This window comes from Diplotaxodon limnothrissa, linkage group LG11, assembly GCF_057381915.1.
Source record: "Diplotaxodon limnothrissa isolate DT_005_m linkage group LG11, D_limnothrissa_male_GT1.1, whole genome shotgun sequence".
NCBI lineage: Eukaryota > Metazoa > Chordata > Actinopteri > Cichliformes > Cichlidae > Diplotaxodon > Diplotaxodon limnothrissa.
The window spans coordinates 39,389,422-39,407,274 of NC_140606.1; the positions used below are offsets into that span (position 1 = coordinate 39,389,422).

Here is a 17,853-nt window from a genome sequence, read left to right on the forward strand (position 1 = left end):
AGAAGATTGATGCACCCTCCCCCTTGCTTGGGCAACGACTCTGAAAGCAATCTTATCGTAGACAAAGAGAAGAAAATGGTACTGAGGTGAAAAGGAAGTGATTTGTCCCGGACTTCAGCTACAATGAAAAAGACACAAAGCTGGAGTTATTCTGTGTCTTTGCTGCACAGCTGCCTCTTCTTCTCTCATTCTCTCCCCTCTCTCTCCTGTTTCTACTTCAATCATGAAACTGATCAATGATCAGCTGATCGGCTGTTCTCTCTCCTTTGTTTATCGCCCACTTTGCACCAGAAACAGGAAACCAGTGGATGTCGCGCTAAACAACAGCAGCACGTTCAAGCTTGATCAGCTGTTGTTAGAATTTATTTAATATTAGTTTCTAGTATCAGCTGATGTTTGCTGGAGCCACAGCTGTAAAGCTGCTGGTCATGATGTGGGTTTGGATATGTGGTGAGAGGGAAACATGAAGATGAAACCAGCAGATGGTCAAAGACAAATATCCTTTCCCTGCTTTTCTTCCCATGTTCAGATTGTACCATCGACGTTGCAATAGGATTCGACATTACTGACACGAGTGGATCCAACAACATGCTGATCAGTGACCACATCCAACACCTGGAAGAGATTGTCCATCATATTTCACATATTTCAACAGAAGAAAACTTGTGCTGCACTGGCGTCCCCCAGTCCCCGGTCAAGACCCAAATCGCCTTCCATTTGGTAGACAGTGATGGCAGGGCCTTGTATGATACAAATTTTGCAGACTTCAGTGAAGACGAGTTGAAGAAAGTCTTGAGCTGGAAGTTGTCCCAGCCGACCTACTTTAACTCTGAGCTGCTGAATTTCTACAAGGAGAAGTTCAAAACCAAATCCAAGGCTACTGTCAAGGTGAGACATGTTTAGATTAGTGCTGTCAGCGTTAATCTCGTTAAAATGATGTTAACGCCATAACCGTTAGTGAGCTAGCGCCGTGCAGCCCCACGCACGGCGCTAGCTCACTAACGCGTTAATGAGCTAACCACTCTAACGTGTTGATGCCGTGCAGCCCCACTCAATCCGCGCTAACTCGCTAACAGAGATTTGCCACTTTAATGTGGTTATGGCGTTAAAGTCATTTTAAGGAGATTAACGCTGGCAGCACTAGTTTAGACCTTTCAGAATCCTTCAGTTCTCATTTTCACCATGAAATTATCCGAGTAACTGAATTGATATCCTGTGTTGCTAACATGCAACGGTGCTATTTTTCATCTTGTTAAAATTTAGCACATAAACTGCAGCCGTGACTGTTGGGTAGCCAAATACTGGACACTACATTCAATTACATTAATTACTGTTACCCAGCATGAAGACTGCTAATGGTAAAGAGCTTTGTTTATAACACGGGAGTATATGGGGACTGACTCACTGCTGGAGCCTCTAGTGGACATTAGAGGAGCTGCAGTGTTTAGCACTTCTGCTATGACTTCATCGTTCAGCCCTGAACATTACCACTTCATGAGGCATCATCCACATTAAACTGTCGGACGTGGTTTACTCTGTCGTTTAGGTCTTGATGATCTTCTCTGATGGACTCAATGAAAACGTCATGAGTCTACAGCGGGAATCAAAGCTGCTGCGAGAGTCTGGTAAAAACATGCATTTACTAAGATCACTTCATTCCCAACTTTGCTTCTGGTTTTCTCATTGTGTCATCTTTACTTTTCATTGCTCATCTTAATTGACATCCCCATGCACTTTGATCTGATGTTAGCACACAAATTCTTCAGTTATTACATTAGATGTATGGGCTAGTGTCCCATGTGTGTCCTAAAACATAAAAACGCATGCTTTAATTTTAATTCTGGGCTACGAGGAAGTCCCGTGGAGCAGAATAAGCGGAAGCACAAGAACTTTCCTAAACAACCAGGAAAAAGTGGTTTGTGTAGAATGACAGAGAGCTGAAAGAACTGAATATAATACTAGTGCAACCCCTCGGCCTCTGAGGAGACACACCTAAGATATCAATTTCCTACGTCGTCTTGTTCTCAAGTTATTACATCCGCAAGATCTTCATCAGACTTACTGTGGCTCTGAGGTCACTGAGATTCAAACTAATCAAAGATTTTAATAGAAGCAGCTATGATATCAATTTGAAGCTCGAGCTGTAGCGTTCACATCAATGCCTTTTACAGCTGAGGGGTAAGAAGCACTTGGATCACCATCAGACTGGATCCATCTAATCTACGAGGAGAAGTTACTAAATATTTCTAGACCTAATCAGTTTGCTTGATTCAGATCCAGTGGAAATGTACGTGCACTGTGTTTGTGAAGCCACGCCGTTCCAGTCTGTTGTCCTGTCTGCAGGAGTCAGCGCCCTGCTGGCCGTGGCTCTCAGGGGCACTAACCACATTCAGCTACAGAAGGTGGAGTTTGGCCGCGGATTCGGGTACACCGATCAGCTCATAATCAGCATGCCGAGCATCGGCAGCACCATATTCCAACAGATTGTAAGTCAGTCCCATTGCTCATGAGTGCGTTTCTACCTTTTCTAAATGACAAATAAAGCAAGTTTTAATCTTTAGTCTGAGTAAAAAGGAGCCACGTTCATGTTATTCATATAATGTAAAAAATGTGAGTGAATTTTATTCAGAATAACCAGTAAAGGAGTCATGAGGTGAGATAAGAGGACCCAAGTGCAAAACATGCGGGTAGGTTGAAAGAAAAGTCACGTAAGCAACAAAGAAATCAAAGGGACAATAATCCCATCAGCCATTCAGGAGGCGGCTGACGGGAGGATTGTGATTGGACCAGTTCCCTGTTTCCATTTTTCCTGCTGACATAATCGTTCCTCTTAAAGTTTATAGCGAGTAATATTTTGATGAGTCCTGATTCTCTGAAGACAAAACGTTCAGTAACCGACGTTTGCCTCTTAAAGATCTTCACAAAGATCGTGCATTGTTCATGTATGTCCTTCGCCCCCTCGTCTGACTGCAGAGCACCGTGACAGCCCGGGAATGCTGCGGAGTGATGTGCAAATGTTGGGGAGACAAAGGCCCCCGTGGTCTTCCAGGCCCACGAGGGGCAAAGGTGAGTGTGAAACCCCAACTTTACACCAGGAATGTTTCACTATAGAACACAGAGAACATATCTCACGTTTCAACTGCAAAAATTCATCATTGCATGAAACTGAGCAGCAGGCCAGAGGTCTGGACTGCAGGCGTGCTGATGCAACAGATGCATTCTGCGCTTTAGCATCATCCCACTCAAACATGAAAAACACGTCTGCACGGAGCAGCTGCTGCTCTGATACCTGTGTATAGCTTTCAGCACTGACGGAGCCTGTCCAGATGTGCCAGCTGCCAGCTCCACAGGGCGGATGCTCCCTCTCCCACAGACCCATCCACACATGGATGGGTCTGACCTGAGATCAGTTTCCACTGTGCCTCAGTCCATTTTAAACGAGCTCCTCTCTGCACGATGGAGCTTTAACCTGTTCATGTGGACGGCAGCCGGAGCTGCTCTGGTGTCCATGACACGATTGTCCAAATATCATAAACTCTAATAACTAAAATATCATTTTAATATATCACGTTACTGACCAGCTGCCACTTAATCTAATTAGTTGTGAAATGTGTCCTGAAGGCTTTTCCAGCCCTTTGCTTTCTTTCTGATGGTTCTGTTTGCTTTATAAACAGGGTGAGGAGGGAGAGCGGGGTCATCCGGGTTTCCCGGGAGAAGAAGGAGTCAGTGTAAGTGCTTCTTCTTCATCCCACCACGAGCTCTTTCCGCTGTAAATGAGACACTCGCACAATCTACATTTTCAGATTTTCAATGTAAAAATTTCCAGATTGTTTTATTTTATTCAGTTATTTGTACATAATGTTCTCTGCTTTTGCACAGTCGAGCAGCGCGTCAGCACACGTTTCACTGCGTGTAACTATGCATGTGACAAATAAAGGATCTTGAACCTGATTAAAAAACTTCAAACCTGAATTCATTTCCATTAAAAAATTTGCTTTTAATTATTTACTTTGAATTTTCTAGTTTGTAGTTTGTGTTCTTCTTGTTAAAGTTTAAAATTCTTGTTAAAGTTCTTTTTTCCTACAATTGCCAGCTGCTTGCTCCTGTTTATGGGGGCTACCTAAAAGCAGTTGGCAATTACATTTTACTTAAATGCAGATGTATTATTGAGATAATATTCATATAACCTGATAACTGAAAGATGGACCTACAGGACGAAGCAGACTGAGAGCTCGAACCAGGTGCGCTGACTTTGCTTTTGTGTTGCAGGGCGAACGCGGTCCTCCTGGACTTCCTGGACTTCAGGGGATCCGGGGCTGTCCTGGAAGCAGAGGACAGAAGGTACGCGATGTGTCATACCTCTGAGAGGAGCACTGCTGAAGTCTGATCATTACTCCATCACGTGGAGAAAATGACGCTGCAGTCGAACAGACGAGTTCATGGAGATGTTTTTCATGTCAGACTGTGTGACGACTGATTTTTAGCATTAACTTTTGTTCTTATCATGAAAAACAAGAGATAAGATAAGATAAAACTTTCTTAATCCCTCGGGTGGGTTCCTCTGGGAAATTCGGTTTCCAAAAAAGCACAGCACCGACAGAAGTTACAGAGTTACAGAATATTTTATATATATATATATATATATATATATATAACACCCAGCACGCCCCTGCGGGCGGTTTATCCTTCAAGCTCGGGTCCTCTACCAGAGGCCTGGGAGCTTGAGGGTCCTGCGCAGTATCTTAGCTGTTCCCAGGACTGCGCTCTTCTGGACAGAGATCTCCGATGTTGTTCCCGGGATCTGCTGGAGCCACTCGCCTAGCTTGGGAGTCACCGCACCTAGTGCTCCGATTACCACGGGGACCACCGTTACCTTCACCCTCCACATCCTCTCGAGCTCTTCTCTGAGCCCTTGGTATTTCTCCAGCTTCTCGTGTTCCTTCTTCCTGATATTGCTGTCATTGGGAACCGCTACATCGATCACTACGGCCGTCTGCTTCTGTTTGTCTACCACCACTATGTCCTCTGATATGAATTGCACATTTCAAGTATGGAGTCTATTGCACCGTTGACTATTAACAAAGGTATTGCACAGTGAGGTGAAGAGGCACTACAGCTTAGTTGTTCCCCCCTCCTTTGTCCCCCTGTCTCCCCTCCCTCTCCCCTCCAGAGAGGAGTTAAACAGTCTGATGGCGTGTGGGACAAAGGAGTTTTTAAGTCTGTTAGTTCTTGTCTTGGGGAGAAGCAACCTGTCACTGAACAGACTCTTCTGGTTGTTAATGGCCGTGTGCAGAGGATGCCTGGCATTGTCCATAATGTCCATCAGTTTCTTTAGTGTCCTTTTCTCTGCCACTGTCACCAGAGTGTCCAGCTTCATGCCGACCACAGAGCTAGCCTTCCTGATCAGTTTCTCCAGCCTGGATGAGTCCTTCTTTGCTGTGCTGCTCCCCCAGCACACCACAGCATAGAAAAGTACTCCAGCAACCACCGACTGGTAAAACATCCTCAGGAGCTTCCTGCAGATGTTAAAAGACCTCAGCCTCCTGAGGAAGTACAGTCGGCTTTGGGCTTTTTTATACAGGTGCTCTGTGTTGCATGACCAGTCCAGTTTGTTGTCCACCCACAGCCCGAGGTACTTGTACTTGTTGACCACCTCCACCTCCTCCCCCTCTATCTGAACCGGCAGTGGACCTTCTCTGGACCTCCCGAAGTCCACAACCAGTTCCTTAGTCTTTGAGGTGTTGAGTTGCAGGTGGTTTGTGTGACTCCATGCGACAAAGTTCCTCACCAGACTTCTGTACTCCTCTTCCTGATCATCCCAGATACACCCCATGATGGCCGTGTCATCTGCAAACTTCTGAATGTGGCATAATTCAGAGTTGTAGCAGAAGTCAGAGGTGTACAGGGTGAAGAGAAGAGGGGACAGCACAGTTCCCTGTGGTGCTCCTGTGCTGCTGACCACAGTGTCAGACGTGATGTCCTTCAGCCTGACAAGTTTGTTTATAGTTTGTTATAAATATATCACACAAATATTAAATATATCAGACGTTTAATCGAATCCAAATAACTGAAAGATTCCTGTGAAGCTGGGCTGAAAAAGTCAAACATGAGCGCTTTAACCATTAAATCTGCTGTTTGTATCTGCAGGGCTACCGAGGCCTCTCGGGCAACAAGGTGAGTGACCGAGGTCTGCTGACACTGCTGCATTTACTGGAGAAGTGACAGTTTATCATAGATTGAGCAGTGAGACGTAACAGCTGATTGTGCTCCAACGCTGCAGGGGGACGACGGGGAGGATGGACTGAACGCCATCGATGGCGAGCAGGTATGAACATCTGTGACTGAGGCCTTCTGATCAGTGACGCGTTGCTAACACCGTTACTTTTTCACTAACCAGTAATCTAACTAATAATTATTTCTATTGTTAAAACAAGAAAATTACTTTTTTTCAACACACAAACAGTTGAAGCTGTCTTCAGCTGCGGGGGGGGGGGCTGATGAGGTGGCTCTTCTGTCTTGAAGCCAGAGGGGGGTTTGGTTTCCCTGATGTATAAATCCTGGCACAGCGCGCACTCCGTTACTCTGTGTCGGGCACCTGCAGGCCAGTGGACACACTGGTTTGAGTCAAGGAGGCCCTGGAGTGGCTAACATTAGCCTCAGCTAACGTTAGCTAATGTTAGTCTAGGGTGAAGACAACTGGGTTGCCCGGCCCTGGCCACGAGGTGTCCCTTATTTATTTTTCAGGGAGTTGGCAACCCTACTAATGACTAACATCAGCTAACATTAGCTAATGTAGCTAATGACTAACATCAGCTAATGTTAGCTAATGTAGCTAATGTCTAACATCAGCTAATGTTAGCTGCTAACATTAGCTGAGGCTAATATTGTAATGATTTTTCTCCTCTTTGTGAAACAGAATGTAGCCTGACAAACATCTGGGCTGAGGACAATGTCCCACTGCTGACTGAGGCCTTTGTTCCTTGTGCTGTGTTAACACACACCTGAACACAGCTGTGACAGACATGCTGACACCTGCTGATGAGCAGTGAATTTATCATCACCTGGCTCCTGCTGTTCAATATAATCATTTGAATGCAACTGTGGATTAAATTATACATATAAGTTTAAATTAGATAAATGAATTATTACATATGAAAATTATTCTTTATATTAACATTTACACATGCTGTATTATCCTAGTGATTTACAAATCATGGTAGGAGAGTATGATGGTTTATGTCACGTGACTGTGGAAGAAGAAGAGATGACGCGTTCTTGTGGTTTTGTTTGCAGGGAGAGACGGGACTCGGTGGACTGAAAGCAGAACGAGGACCTCCGGGAAACCCAGTAAACAAAAACCACTCAAAGTTTCTTTGCTTCGTGCTGCATCAGCTCTGATCGTTGTTACCTAATGAAACGATTGATCGATTTTACTGTTATTGTTTCTGTTTTCGTTTTTTTAAATGTGTTTTGACTTCAGCTCGTAAAAATGAAGCTGTGAGCTGTTGACCTCTGACCTCTGGGTAGGTTGATTGACAGGCTGAAATATCATCTTTAGGGCATCCCGGGGACAGGAGGCGAGAAGGGGCTGAAAGGACAGAAGGGACTGAGAGGAGACCCGGTGAGTTTCGGTGCTTTCATTTCAGAAAGGTCGGCAGTCACATGGACTTTTTTTCCTAATTATTTAATATGTGGGAGCAGGAGGGGGACGAGGAAGAGGAGGAGGCAGGTCAAGTTCAGGTCGATCAGACTGCTAAAGCAAAATAAACCTTTCATATTTCAGGTTTTTTGTTTTTACAAAGAAAACCTGTTTCAACAGCCTGAATATGAACAATGTCCTGAAATAATGACTCTTTAGTTTCTGCACATATTTTTATGATACAAAGATTATGGTGAAGATATTTGATCGTGTAGTTTGTCTGTGCCCGTCTGATCTGTCTAACAAATACAAATAAGCTGGGATTTATCGAGAGCTTTTCCAGCCTGGTGTGATCACACACTACATTCACTCATAAAACACTTTATTTACAACAATAATCCACAAACGTCGTGCTGCCATAAAAACCCATCACAGAACTCTGCATGTCGATGTTTTCTCAGGATGTTTTTGTGTGTTTAAACGTTTAAATGTCACTAATGTCAGTTAAAACTAGGGCTGTTCGATATAACCATATATATCGGATGACGATATAAAAACGTCTATCGTTTCATTTACGCTGTCGTTTGTTTCGTGGTGTCGCAAAATAAAGTGTTTACGGCAACATTTTTTCATGGTTTTGATCACTGCAGTGGCTATATTCATTTCTTAAAGTTCTGTCTTACTCTTATATGTAATATAACCACACTACGGACGCACAAGCACCTGTTTTTATGCGTTGTCGTTAGCAACAACGACAGTAACAGCATCGCGTGTCCGCTCGTTTATGTTCCACGTAAACCTTTCACAATAAAGCTCAAGATCCTGTTGAGACCTTTCAAAATAAACTGAATCGCGTGAAAGATGCAGATTATTTACAGATGAGAAGCAAAAAAGAGCCGCCAGGTGCTAAAAAATAAAGCTTAGACTCCAACGTTAGAACAGGCTTTTCCCTGCAGCACGCCGTGTAATAAATACTCACAAAGAAAACGGCGCCGTTACAACTTATGTCTAAAACGTGTCGTTTCATGCATCGGTTAAAACACTCGACGCACAGCTGGAAACACTTCACACAAGTCGAGCTGCCCGAGATTCACAGACTTTACAGAAAATGTTACATTTTTGTGATTTATATCGTTATCGGACGATAAACGTCAGATATCGGGATATGAGATTGTGGTCATATCGCACAGCCCTAGTTAAAACTGTAATATCGGCTCTTTCTTCTGTCGGAAAACCCGACAGCTGATCGCAGCTGGGAAACAGCTGGAAGCTCCACTTCAAGAACCGAACACTGTTTTTGTCTGACAGGGCACCCCGGGTGTCGACAACAACAGACCAGGACCCAAAGGAGACCCCGGCAGCCCAGGGAGACCAGTAAGACACGTCCACATCTTTATGTAAAAGCTGAACGTTAGCCGCCATGATGCCACTAGTTTACCGTAAATTATCTACAGAGACTAAAGCTGATTTTCTTATCAGGCTGTAAACGTTTTTAATATGGACTGCCTCTAAATTAGCACTTGAATGCTCAGAGCACTTCGTACAACATGCCTCATTCACACAAGCACTTTTTCACTCTCTAACATTCACCCTCTGACGATGCATCAGGGAGCAGCTCGGGTTAGTATGTTGCCCAAACCTCCAGTTAGTAGATGACCTGATTTACCTCCTGATCTACAGCCAACACGAGTGTCTATGGAGACTGACTCACTGCTGCCTCTTCTGGGCATCAGAGGAATTGTGCGTTTTTGATACTAAAGTATTTGTTGGGTTTCAGGGGATGCAGAGCCTGTTGTTCACCGAGGATAGGTTTCCAGTCTGTCCCAGAGAGACACACAGTCATTCACACTCATACTCACACTTCATACCTTCAGAATCACAAGTTAACCTAACGAGCATGCCTTCGGACTGTGGAAGGGAGCTGGAGGACGCGGGGCGAGCGTGTGACACCCTGTCACTTTCTTTTCAGAAGAGAGGATGCCATTGGATCAGACAGTCAGTTCTGTTCTTAGCTGACAGGAGTGCGTGGTGTGGTCTTCTGCTGCAGTACACATCTGCTTCAAGTTTAATGTGTTGTGGATTTAGAGACGTTTCCTCTGACCTCTGACATCAGTGAGGTCGTTTCTCTCAGAGATCTGCTGTTGACGCTGCATGTTGTCTTTTCAGAGCTTCCTCTGTAAATGATTGTGTGCAAAGTCCCAACAGATCAGCAGAATAGTCAGACCAACCCGTCCTGTACCAACAACCATGCCACATATACACCTATATGCATTCATTTGGTGCCACGTGATTGGCTGATCAGATATGTGGCCAGTGATTGAACATGAATGTGAAGCCAATACAGAAGCATCCTAACCTGGTCGGCAGGGGGCGAGTCCTCTGGTCTGATTGGATAGAAGTCTATGACAAAAGGAGCGCTGAACACTCTTTGGTGGATTTATGGTTCCAGTTGCTAATTTAAAGTGTTTCTGAATAAAATGTGATTAATTTTACTTTTAAATCAATAAGCCCACCTGATGTACATCACAAATGAGTGAAGACTATATGAGCTGGTCCTGAGTAGCTCACTCAGGATACAACGACCAAAATGTTGAAATTACCAACCAGTGACTGACACCATGCAGCCCTGACCTTCTCTGGTGTACGGTCTGAGGAAAGCCAGGCCAAATGGTCACAATATATAATTATAATATTTTGACCAAAGTATATAATTCTGTGGATGGACGGGCAGAAGGACAGATGGCTGGATGCAGTTATCAGAATGTTTTTTAATCCACAGGGTGGTCCTGGTCCAGACGGGTACGGGGGTGACAGTGGACTAGATGGAAACCCGGTGAGATTTCTCAGAAAAATCGTTCTTCTGTTTCTCTCTAAGAGAAGCTGTTTTCATGAAGAGCAGTGATCCTCACACAGAGACTCGGGTAGGAAGGTGCTGCTCTGTGCTGCAGAAAGACTTCAGCATGATGATGGTGACATTTTTTTCTTGTGCAGGGTCGTAATGGAAGAAGAGGTCCCAGTGGTGAGAAGGTAGAAGACGATATGAAGCAGCATCAGGATTATACCGTATATCTGTGACTGTACACAGACGTCTGACTCTGTTTGCAGGGGTCACCTGGTGAGAAAGGAAATCGAGGCCCTCCCGGTATCCCAGGTGCTGCTGGGCCACAGGTGAGAGTCCGGTTCTGTCGTGACGGTCTGCTTTGTGATTGGACGCACGGCAGGTTGACCTTAATTGTGAGACCGAACATATTTAACTCAGAAAAGACGCGACTGCCTCTGCTGTAGTTTAACCCCTCCTCCCCGCACTCAGCCTTCCTCTCACATCGCTGCTCTTACTATGAATGTTGTGGGAACGCTGACGGTCATTCAGAGTGGGAACACCCTCTGGTCAAGTCCTCAGTTCTGATAAAAAGAGTGATCAAACATGCAGCCAGAATTATGCCAGAAGCTTATCGACAGCTACCAAGAGCGTCTGTGAAGAACTTTGAGACATTTAGCCAAAAATTAGTATGTTTATTTATATTTGAGCCTGTGTGCATTAGAGAAAATCCATTTGGTGCACGCTAGGGCTGGGCCATATCGTACCGTTCACGGTGATACCGGTGTAATGTTGGGCAACGATAAGAAAATGAAACATGGCGATAGAATATGGGTAAAACGCGCATGGGCTGTGCCTTTGTTTACATACGCACATGGCGGCGACGCAGAAGGAGAAGAGCGAAAGCGGATCGTTGAATGAAACCATGAACCTGAACTGGTTTGTAAAACGCTGCAGCTTCACTGGTGTGGAACTGGTTTAGCTTTCGTCCGTCAGATACACAACAAAGCACTATTTTTGGTAGCGCATGCTAGCGGGCCGTCGTTATTACTGCGTTGTTTGGAAAATACGGCGCACTTAAAATCATCCTTTGATTTGTCTGAAAGTCGACAGAGCCCCTTATAATCCCGTGTGCCTTATGTATGAACTCTGGTTGTGTTTACTGACCTCGAAACGATTTTATGTGCACGGCGCTCGAAAATCTGTCAAATGTTTCAGTACGACTTTGCTGAGCTACGAAGCCGCACCGCTTGATGGATTGTTGGAGCATTACGGCTATCGTAGGCGGAGCCTCGCAGAGTGATACGTACTGTGCTTCAGCATAATGTTACCGTATTGTGTGTGTATGACCTCTTTAAGTTTTGTGGATGTTATACATGGTTATGCTGAGGATGTGTCGGCCAGTTTCCACTGGAAACGCCTTTTGGTTAAACTGTCAGCGAGGAATTTGCATTTGCACTGTTAAATGTTTATATACTGTAACTTTAATGCAGATAAAAAACAGCTGCTTGTTTAAGTGAAAATACATTGATGGGGTTTTTTTGTTTTGTTTTTTGCACTAATAAAGTTGAGGAGTTCTTCTTTGGCTCTCGGAGGAGGCGGACGCACTTTTTCTCCTCTCCCTCATCTTCCCTGCTTGTGTCCTTGTCTAGTCTCGTGTTTTGTTTTTGTATTTTCCCTGGAACACTCTCACAGTCTGTTCTCTAAAACCTAAAAGAGGAATTATGGATTTAATCAACTGGTCCCTAAATGCAATTGACACCCCTTTCTCAACGAGAAGTTTGGGCTTGGGTGAGACTGAGTGCTGAAGATATCTACCTATTCTGAACCATGATAACAGGGTTCTGGCTGATCGGAGCTGGCTTGGCCCTGACTTATCGAAGAATAAAGAAAGCGGAACCGGCTGTTCAAACCCCCCAAGGCTGCCTGCTGGGATTGGAACGATGGGAGAGGTTTGTGTATTGTATGTACGGTCGGCAAGGTCTGTCATCTCGGTTGTGGGCAAAAGACCTGCAACTGACACATAAAGGCTATCTCATCTCATCTCTCATCTCAATTTGTCTCGTGTCAATTATATCGTCAGTTATATCGTTATTGCAAATTTTCAAATGCATATGGTGATAAATATTTTTGGTCATATCGCCCTGCTCTAATGCACACTCTCTACGATCGTTGCACACTGGAAAAGGTTTAAAGAAATCATTAAAAATCCAAAATGACCTGAAATTCATGCCCGTGATGAACATCTGACCACAACTGTATGTAACCACTACGCATCATGTTCAAGTCGCTGGGCCTGTAAAGGGATCTCCACTGCGTTGTAAGACCCCTCGATATGTTGGAACTAATAAGCTGTTTCAAATATTGAAGTCTCAACTGTTCAAGAGCCGTGATTCAGAGCCAGGCTAACAGAGTTTACAGCTGAGGCAGTAAACTGTAAATGTTCTCCCGCAGGCTGCATCTGGTTGAATTTAGCATTAAATTCCTGAAGGATCATTGACAGTAACTGTACACATTATTCCTTAGAAGTTTTGTTTTAGTTGAATAGGCAGAAATCCCCACAGGACTCGAGAGGTACCAGTTTAGTCTGTGTTTTTGCATCACTCCGGTTACACTTTGGCTTTCGCTCAGCTGGATTTGGCAGATTTGTGCTGGATTTGGCCCATGGACAGACTTCCAGAGAAATTCAGTGGAACTATTCATGAATTTCTTTTTTCTCTGTCAAACCACAAAGACAGATAGGATGCAGTTGCAGCTCTGCTTGGTATAAGTTAGCAACTTAAGAAAAGCTGTTTCTCATTTAGTGGAGTGTATTTGTGAACACATGTTGTATAACAGTCTCATGGGCAGTGTTCACGTCGACAGAAAGTGATATTCTCCGTCTGCACATTCAGGCCGCCGTACGTTCATGTGATGAGCTAAAGCATTAGGAGGTATCACACAGACACAAATAAGCTCACTGTTGATCTGAAATGTGGCCAACGTCAGATCGTACTTCCCCAAAACATGACTGCACTGATCCACACCATGACTGTTTTCTCAAAGCAACATATGAAATCCTGCGCTCTTTAAGACGAGAGCGGCTGTGACGATGTGTGAATGACGCCGTCCTGCTGTCACGCTAACACAGTGTTTCTGTTTCTTATGTTCTCTTTGCTATTGTTTAGTTTCCTCGTTCTTCCAAGTGTAATCATTTGTACTTCCTGTTGGTTTAGTTTGTTCCCTCCCTGGTTAGTCTGTCACGTCTCTCGTATAAGTTCTGTCTCTGAGTTTCATTCATCTGTTTTCCTTCCTCCCACCTCATTATGTTTGATCTCTCCCCCATTCCCCGTGTGTTTCCACCGTTTGCCTTTGCCCATTGTTGCATCGTCCCATATTGCTGCGAGTGTCCCCCCTTTTCCTTGCTCTTAGTTGCTTGTTCCTCACTTTCTCAGTTGTCTAGTTTCACGTCTGAGTTACGTTTTTTTGTATTTGGTGTTTTGCCTGCCTTAGTTAATTCTTTTGAGTTTTGAGTCCTGCGTTGGCTCCTCCCTCTTCCTGGCACACAGTGCTTAAATGACACCAACCAAATTCTTAAGGCAGGTGTTCCACGCCATTTGGTCAGGGACACACAAAATTATTCCAGGTGAATTACTTAGCCTCAGGCCCTGGTGACTGAAAAACATCTGGTCTTTCCATAAGCTGTGTCCCAAAACCTAGGCCGCATCCTTCGGAGGCCGCATCCTTCGGAGGCCGCATCCTTCGGGTTGTCACACAGCTGAATAACCATCAAACAGAAACTGATTAAATCGACGTGTGAGATGATAGAGAATTGACTCCAGTATCCTGTTATATATACATAGACTCCCGGCATCTGTACTAGGATGTACTTCATGCATGACGTCATGAAGTTTGGCCGTAGAAAGGATTCTGGCAGGCGCATGCAGACAACCACACGCTGTCTGATCAGATTGCACTGATTTGCTGTGTTTGTCATAGCTCTGTAATTATTGTTTGATGGAATGTTTTCCAGGATTGACATCCTAGCGCCCTTGTTTTTTCTTGTTCTTTTAATTTCCTAATTTTATTATTATTTTTCAACACTTCTTTGTTTTAGAAGCAATACAAATAAAGTGTAGTGACATATATATTATTATCAGCGTACACTACAGATGACTACTAGTGTACAGCTATGCAGACTATCCATCAGTCATCATTGATTGGAAGAGCAGAGGTGTAAATAATCACCAGTTATCAAACTGTGATGACCCTGCAGGGCCCTGCTGGGGACAATGGGGAACCTGGACCCAAAGGAACACCTGGTTTTCCAGGAAATCAGGTGCGTTCATCAACTAGGCTGTATGCATGCACTGACCAACGAGTTCAATTATGATGTACTGATTGTGTTTTTCTAATGAAGCATGTGTCTGATTAAAGGGAGTTTTGCATGAGGAAAAATACCAACATTGCTTTTTTTATTATTATTATTGCTTTAAAGGTCATTTAAACATTTAGACATTTAAAGACTTTAGAAGTATTTCCAGTGGCTGCAACATAAAGAGTGTTCAGTGTTTGCATGATGTGAATAGAGTGAACAGTGGCAGCTCTGCTCCTCCACAGGGTGAACATGGATCTGTTGGAGAACCAGGGCTACCTGGACGTCCTGGCCCTAATGGGCAGAAGGTGGGTGACATCGCTTCCTTTCTTTGCATTCAGGAAAGCTTTTAACCAGAATACCCATGTAGCCAGCGGGTAGAAGTCAAAACCCAACCCCTATCCAACTACAAGCTTTAATGGCCCCAATGAGATTTTGTGTCACAGTCTGGTTGAAGCAAACTGTGTGAATGTGAGTAGATAATAGTGGAAACAGACTTAATATTAGCTGAAAGCGAGCTGTTTATTGTAGGCTGGTAAACAGTAGTGATGGGCAGATGAAGCTTCATGAAGCACTGAAGCTTTTCATCCAATTGGTTCACCCCAGCGCAAAGCTTCTTGAAGCTTCATTTGCTCTAGTAGGACACCTACTGGACGTAAAAATAATAGCTGGCATGAATTTGAAGAGTGTGGCCTTTTGCACACAGCCTGTAAATGTCAACAACAAAAGGAGTGTGTAAAACATGTATATTGTAGTGATGGCAGTATACTGTGTATATTTATAGTGGCAGTATGGGAAATGATTATTTGGAAATGCTTGAAATGAAAATGATCATTTACTGTGAGGTGAGGTGTGGTTGGGGTGTGGACAGTAGTTGTGCTTTTGTAACGTTGAGGTATGGACAGCTACACACTGAGGCTTTGAGCCTCAGTCCTGCCTGTTCACATTTTATTCTGTAAAAACTAAATTTTCACTGCTTTTATGGCCTTTTTAGTGGGGAGAACATAGCTGGGATTTAATGATTTAACAAATCTTTTGAATCCTTTGTCCTCCACAATGCTAAATGGCTGGGAGTCCTCAATCACCATGCTGACCAGGTCTTCATCTATTTGAGATTGTTCTCCTGAGGAAAGACAATAAAGACAAAGCACAAATATAAATATCACACACGTAACTTATAACAGTTGTATAATATTGTTATATCATTTAGTAACATTACTGCATGCTATATTATCATTGCATTTGATGGCTCACCTGGTCTTGCTCCACAATCGGTGTTCCTCTTATTCTCATGCAAAGCTCTGTAGTGCCTAAGCATGGATGAGGTGTTGTTGTTATATCCCAGCTCCCTGGCACATAGCAAACACTGTACAAAAGTCAAGACAGCTCAACATAAGTTTTATTGCACCATCAGTATCATGAAAATACATCTTCTGTAGAAATTTACATACCTTGTTGGGAGGAATAAGATCAAAATGTTCCCACACAGGGGAGGACATCCTCCTCTTCTTAGCTGGCTCCATTCTCTCCTGACTTTCTCTCCTCACGCTCATAAACCTCCAAACGGTCTCCAAACTCTCTCTAACCGCAACTCTCCATCAAACACCCACATTTTGAATGAAGTCTGAGGGTTTATATCGCTGTCATAGCTCGCGGCAAAGCACTTCATGAACCAGTCACGTGGTACAGCCGGGCAGCGAGGCTGCGGACGTCATCATTTTCAGCTCCTCCCATAAATGAAGCAAGCCTCGATACGCGCATCGCGGAAACGCCCCCTCCATTACTCGACACACGCTCCGAAGCCTCGATACAGAACGTCACATCACTAGTAAACAGCACAAAAACAAAAGGCAAAGGAGAAACTAACAATAACCTAAACTGGGTGAGCTAAATATAAAAACACTAGAACAAGGACCTAGAAACCTGAAGACCTGACATGAATCCATAAACCTAGAGGCATGGAAACAAAGCAGACGATTGGACGAGGAATGAGTGGAAACACACACTAAATACACACAGGAGGTGATGAAGCGGAAACACAATGACGGCACAGGGGAAGTGAAACTAAACACAATGAACATGGGACACCAGACCTCTTCAAAATAAAACAGGAAACATAATGACACGCAGACATGAAACACGTGAAGGCTGAGGGAGACTTAAACACACGGGGTGAAGACACCAGGGGACTGTAATAAACAACAGCAACCTCAGTATAACAGAAATGAACTTAGATAACCTGATGAACTTAAACATAAACCATAAACATCCAAATGTATAAAAACTCAAAACGCTGGGTCAAATGGCCCAGGATCGTGGCCATAAACCACAGCAGCAGTTTAAACGTTTAAAATGTGAATAAAACTGGATTCAGCCTGTAAATAATGTACTCTTTATTTATAAATGGAAAGATATTTTGGCAGGGTTTTGTTGGATGGGGGTGTAAATTCTGATGGAGAAATGTCCATGGTTGTTATTTAAGGGCCAACCAGGAGAACCAGGTGTGAAGGGTGCTCTGGGACCACCAGGACCCAGAGGAATGCCGGTAGGATCCCGAACATGAGCTGAGCTTGTGTATATCTGTAATTCAATGCAGTTATCTCATGCAAGACTTTCTCTGTGTTCAGGGTCTGGATGGTCGTGACGGGTTTGGACCTGAAGGACCGAAAGGTTCAAAGGTAGAGCTGAACCTTAATTTGACATCAACCAACAAAAACTGAATGAATTCTGTTTTCATCAACAATGAAAAGCAGTAAGAAGAACGCCACATGGTTTTAGTTTCAGCTATTCGTTTGATGGAGGAGAAGATGTTCTGGTTCTCTCAGGATACACCGTGGTTTGTGTCACTGGTGACCCGCACCCAAGCTCTGTGCTGGCACAATCCAAAATGTTCCCTCCCAAGTTTTCATAAGAACCTGAAGAACCTCAGTTTTACCAGGATTCAGAAAAAGGAACATTCGTCCATTTTTCACTGGCAGTGGTGAAGTGATTGAGGTCTGGGAGGCTGTTGAGATTTGGGGGCTTAGTGGAAAAATACAGCTT

At 44.0% G+C, this 17,853-nt stretch overlaps 1 protein-coding gene across 1 annotated transcript in view; it reads left to right on the plus strand.

The window, feature by feature from the left end:
• The window catches only part of LOC146623609 (collagen alpha-6(VI) chain-like), a 45,859-nt gene that overhangs the window by 16,511 nt on the left and 11,495 nt on the right, over positions 1 to 17,853 (plus strand). Inside the window, exons 10-27 of the mRNA XM_085366035.1 lie at positions 530 to 888; positions 1,547 to 1,625; positions 2,344 to 2,486; positions 2,974 to 3,066; positions 3,675 to 3,728; positions 4,270 to 4,341; positions 6,148 to 6,174; positions 6,281 to 6,325; positions 7,294 to 7,347; positions 7,559 to 7,621; positions 8,948 to 9,013; positions 10,419 to 10,472; positions 10,631 to 10,666; positions 10,745 to 10,807; positions 14,713 to 14,775; positions 15,057 to 15,119; positions 17,294 to 17,356; positions 17,439 to 17,489. Coding sequence (XP_085222161.1) covers positions 530 to 888; positions 1,547 to 1,625; positions 2,344 to 2,486; positions 2,974 to 3,066; positions 3,675 to 3,728; positions 4,270 to 4,341; positions 6,148 to 6,174; positions 6,281 to 6,325; positions 7,294 to 7,347; positions 7,559 to 7,621; positions 8,948 to 9,013; positions 10,419 to 10,472; positions 10,631 to 10,666; positions 10,745 to 10,807; positions 14,713 to 14,775; positions 15,057 to 15,119; positions 17,294 to 17,356; positions 17,439 to 17,489 — 1,448 coding nt within the window. The remainder of the gene's footprint in view (positions 1 to 529; positions 889 to 1,546; positions 1,626 to 2,343; positions 2,487 to 2,973; positions 3,067 to 3,674; positions 3,729 to 4,269; positions 4,342 to 6,147; positions 6,175 to 6,280; positions 6,326 to 7,293; positions 7,348 to 7,558; positions 7,622 to 8,947; positions 9,014 to 10,418; positions 10,473 to 10,630; positions 10,667 to 10,744; positions 10,808 to 14,712; positions 14,776 to 15,056; positions 15,120 to 17,293; positions 17,357 to 17,438; positions 17,490 to 17,853) is intronic.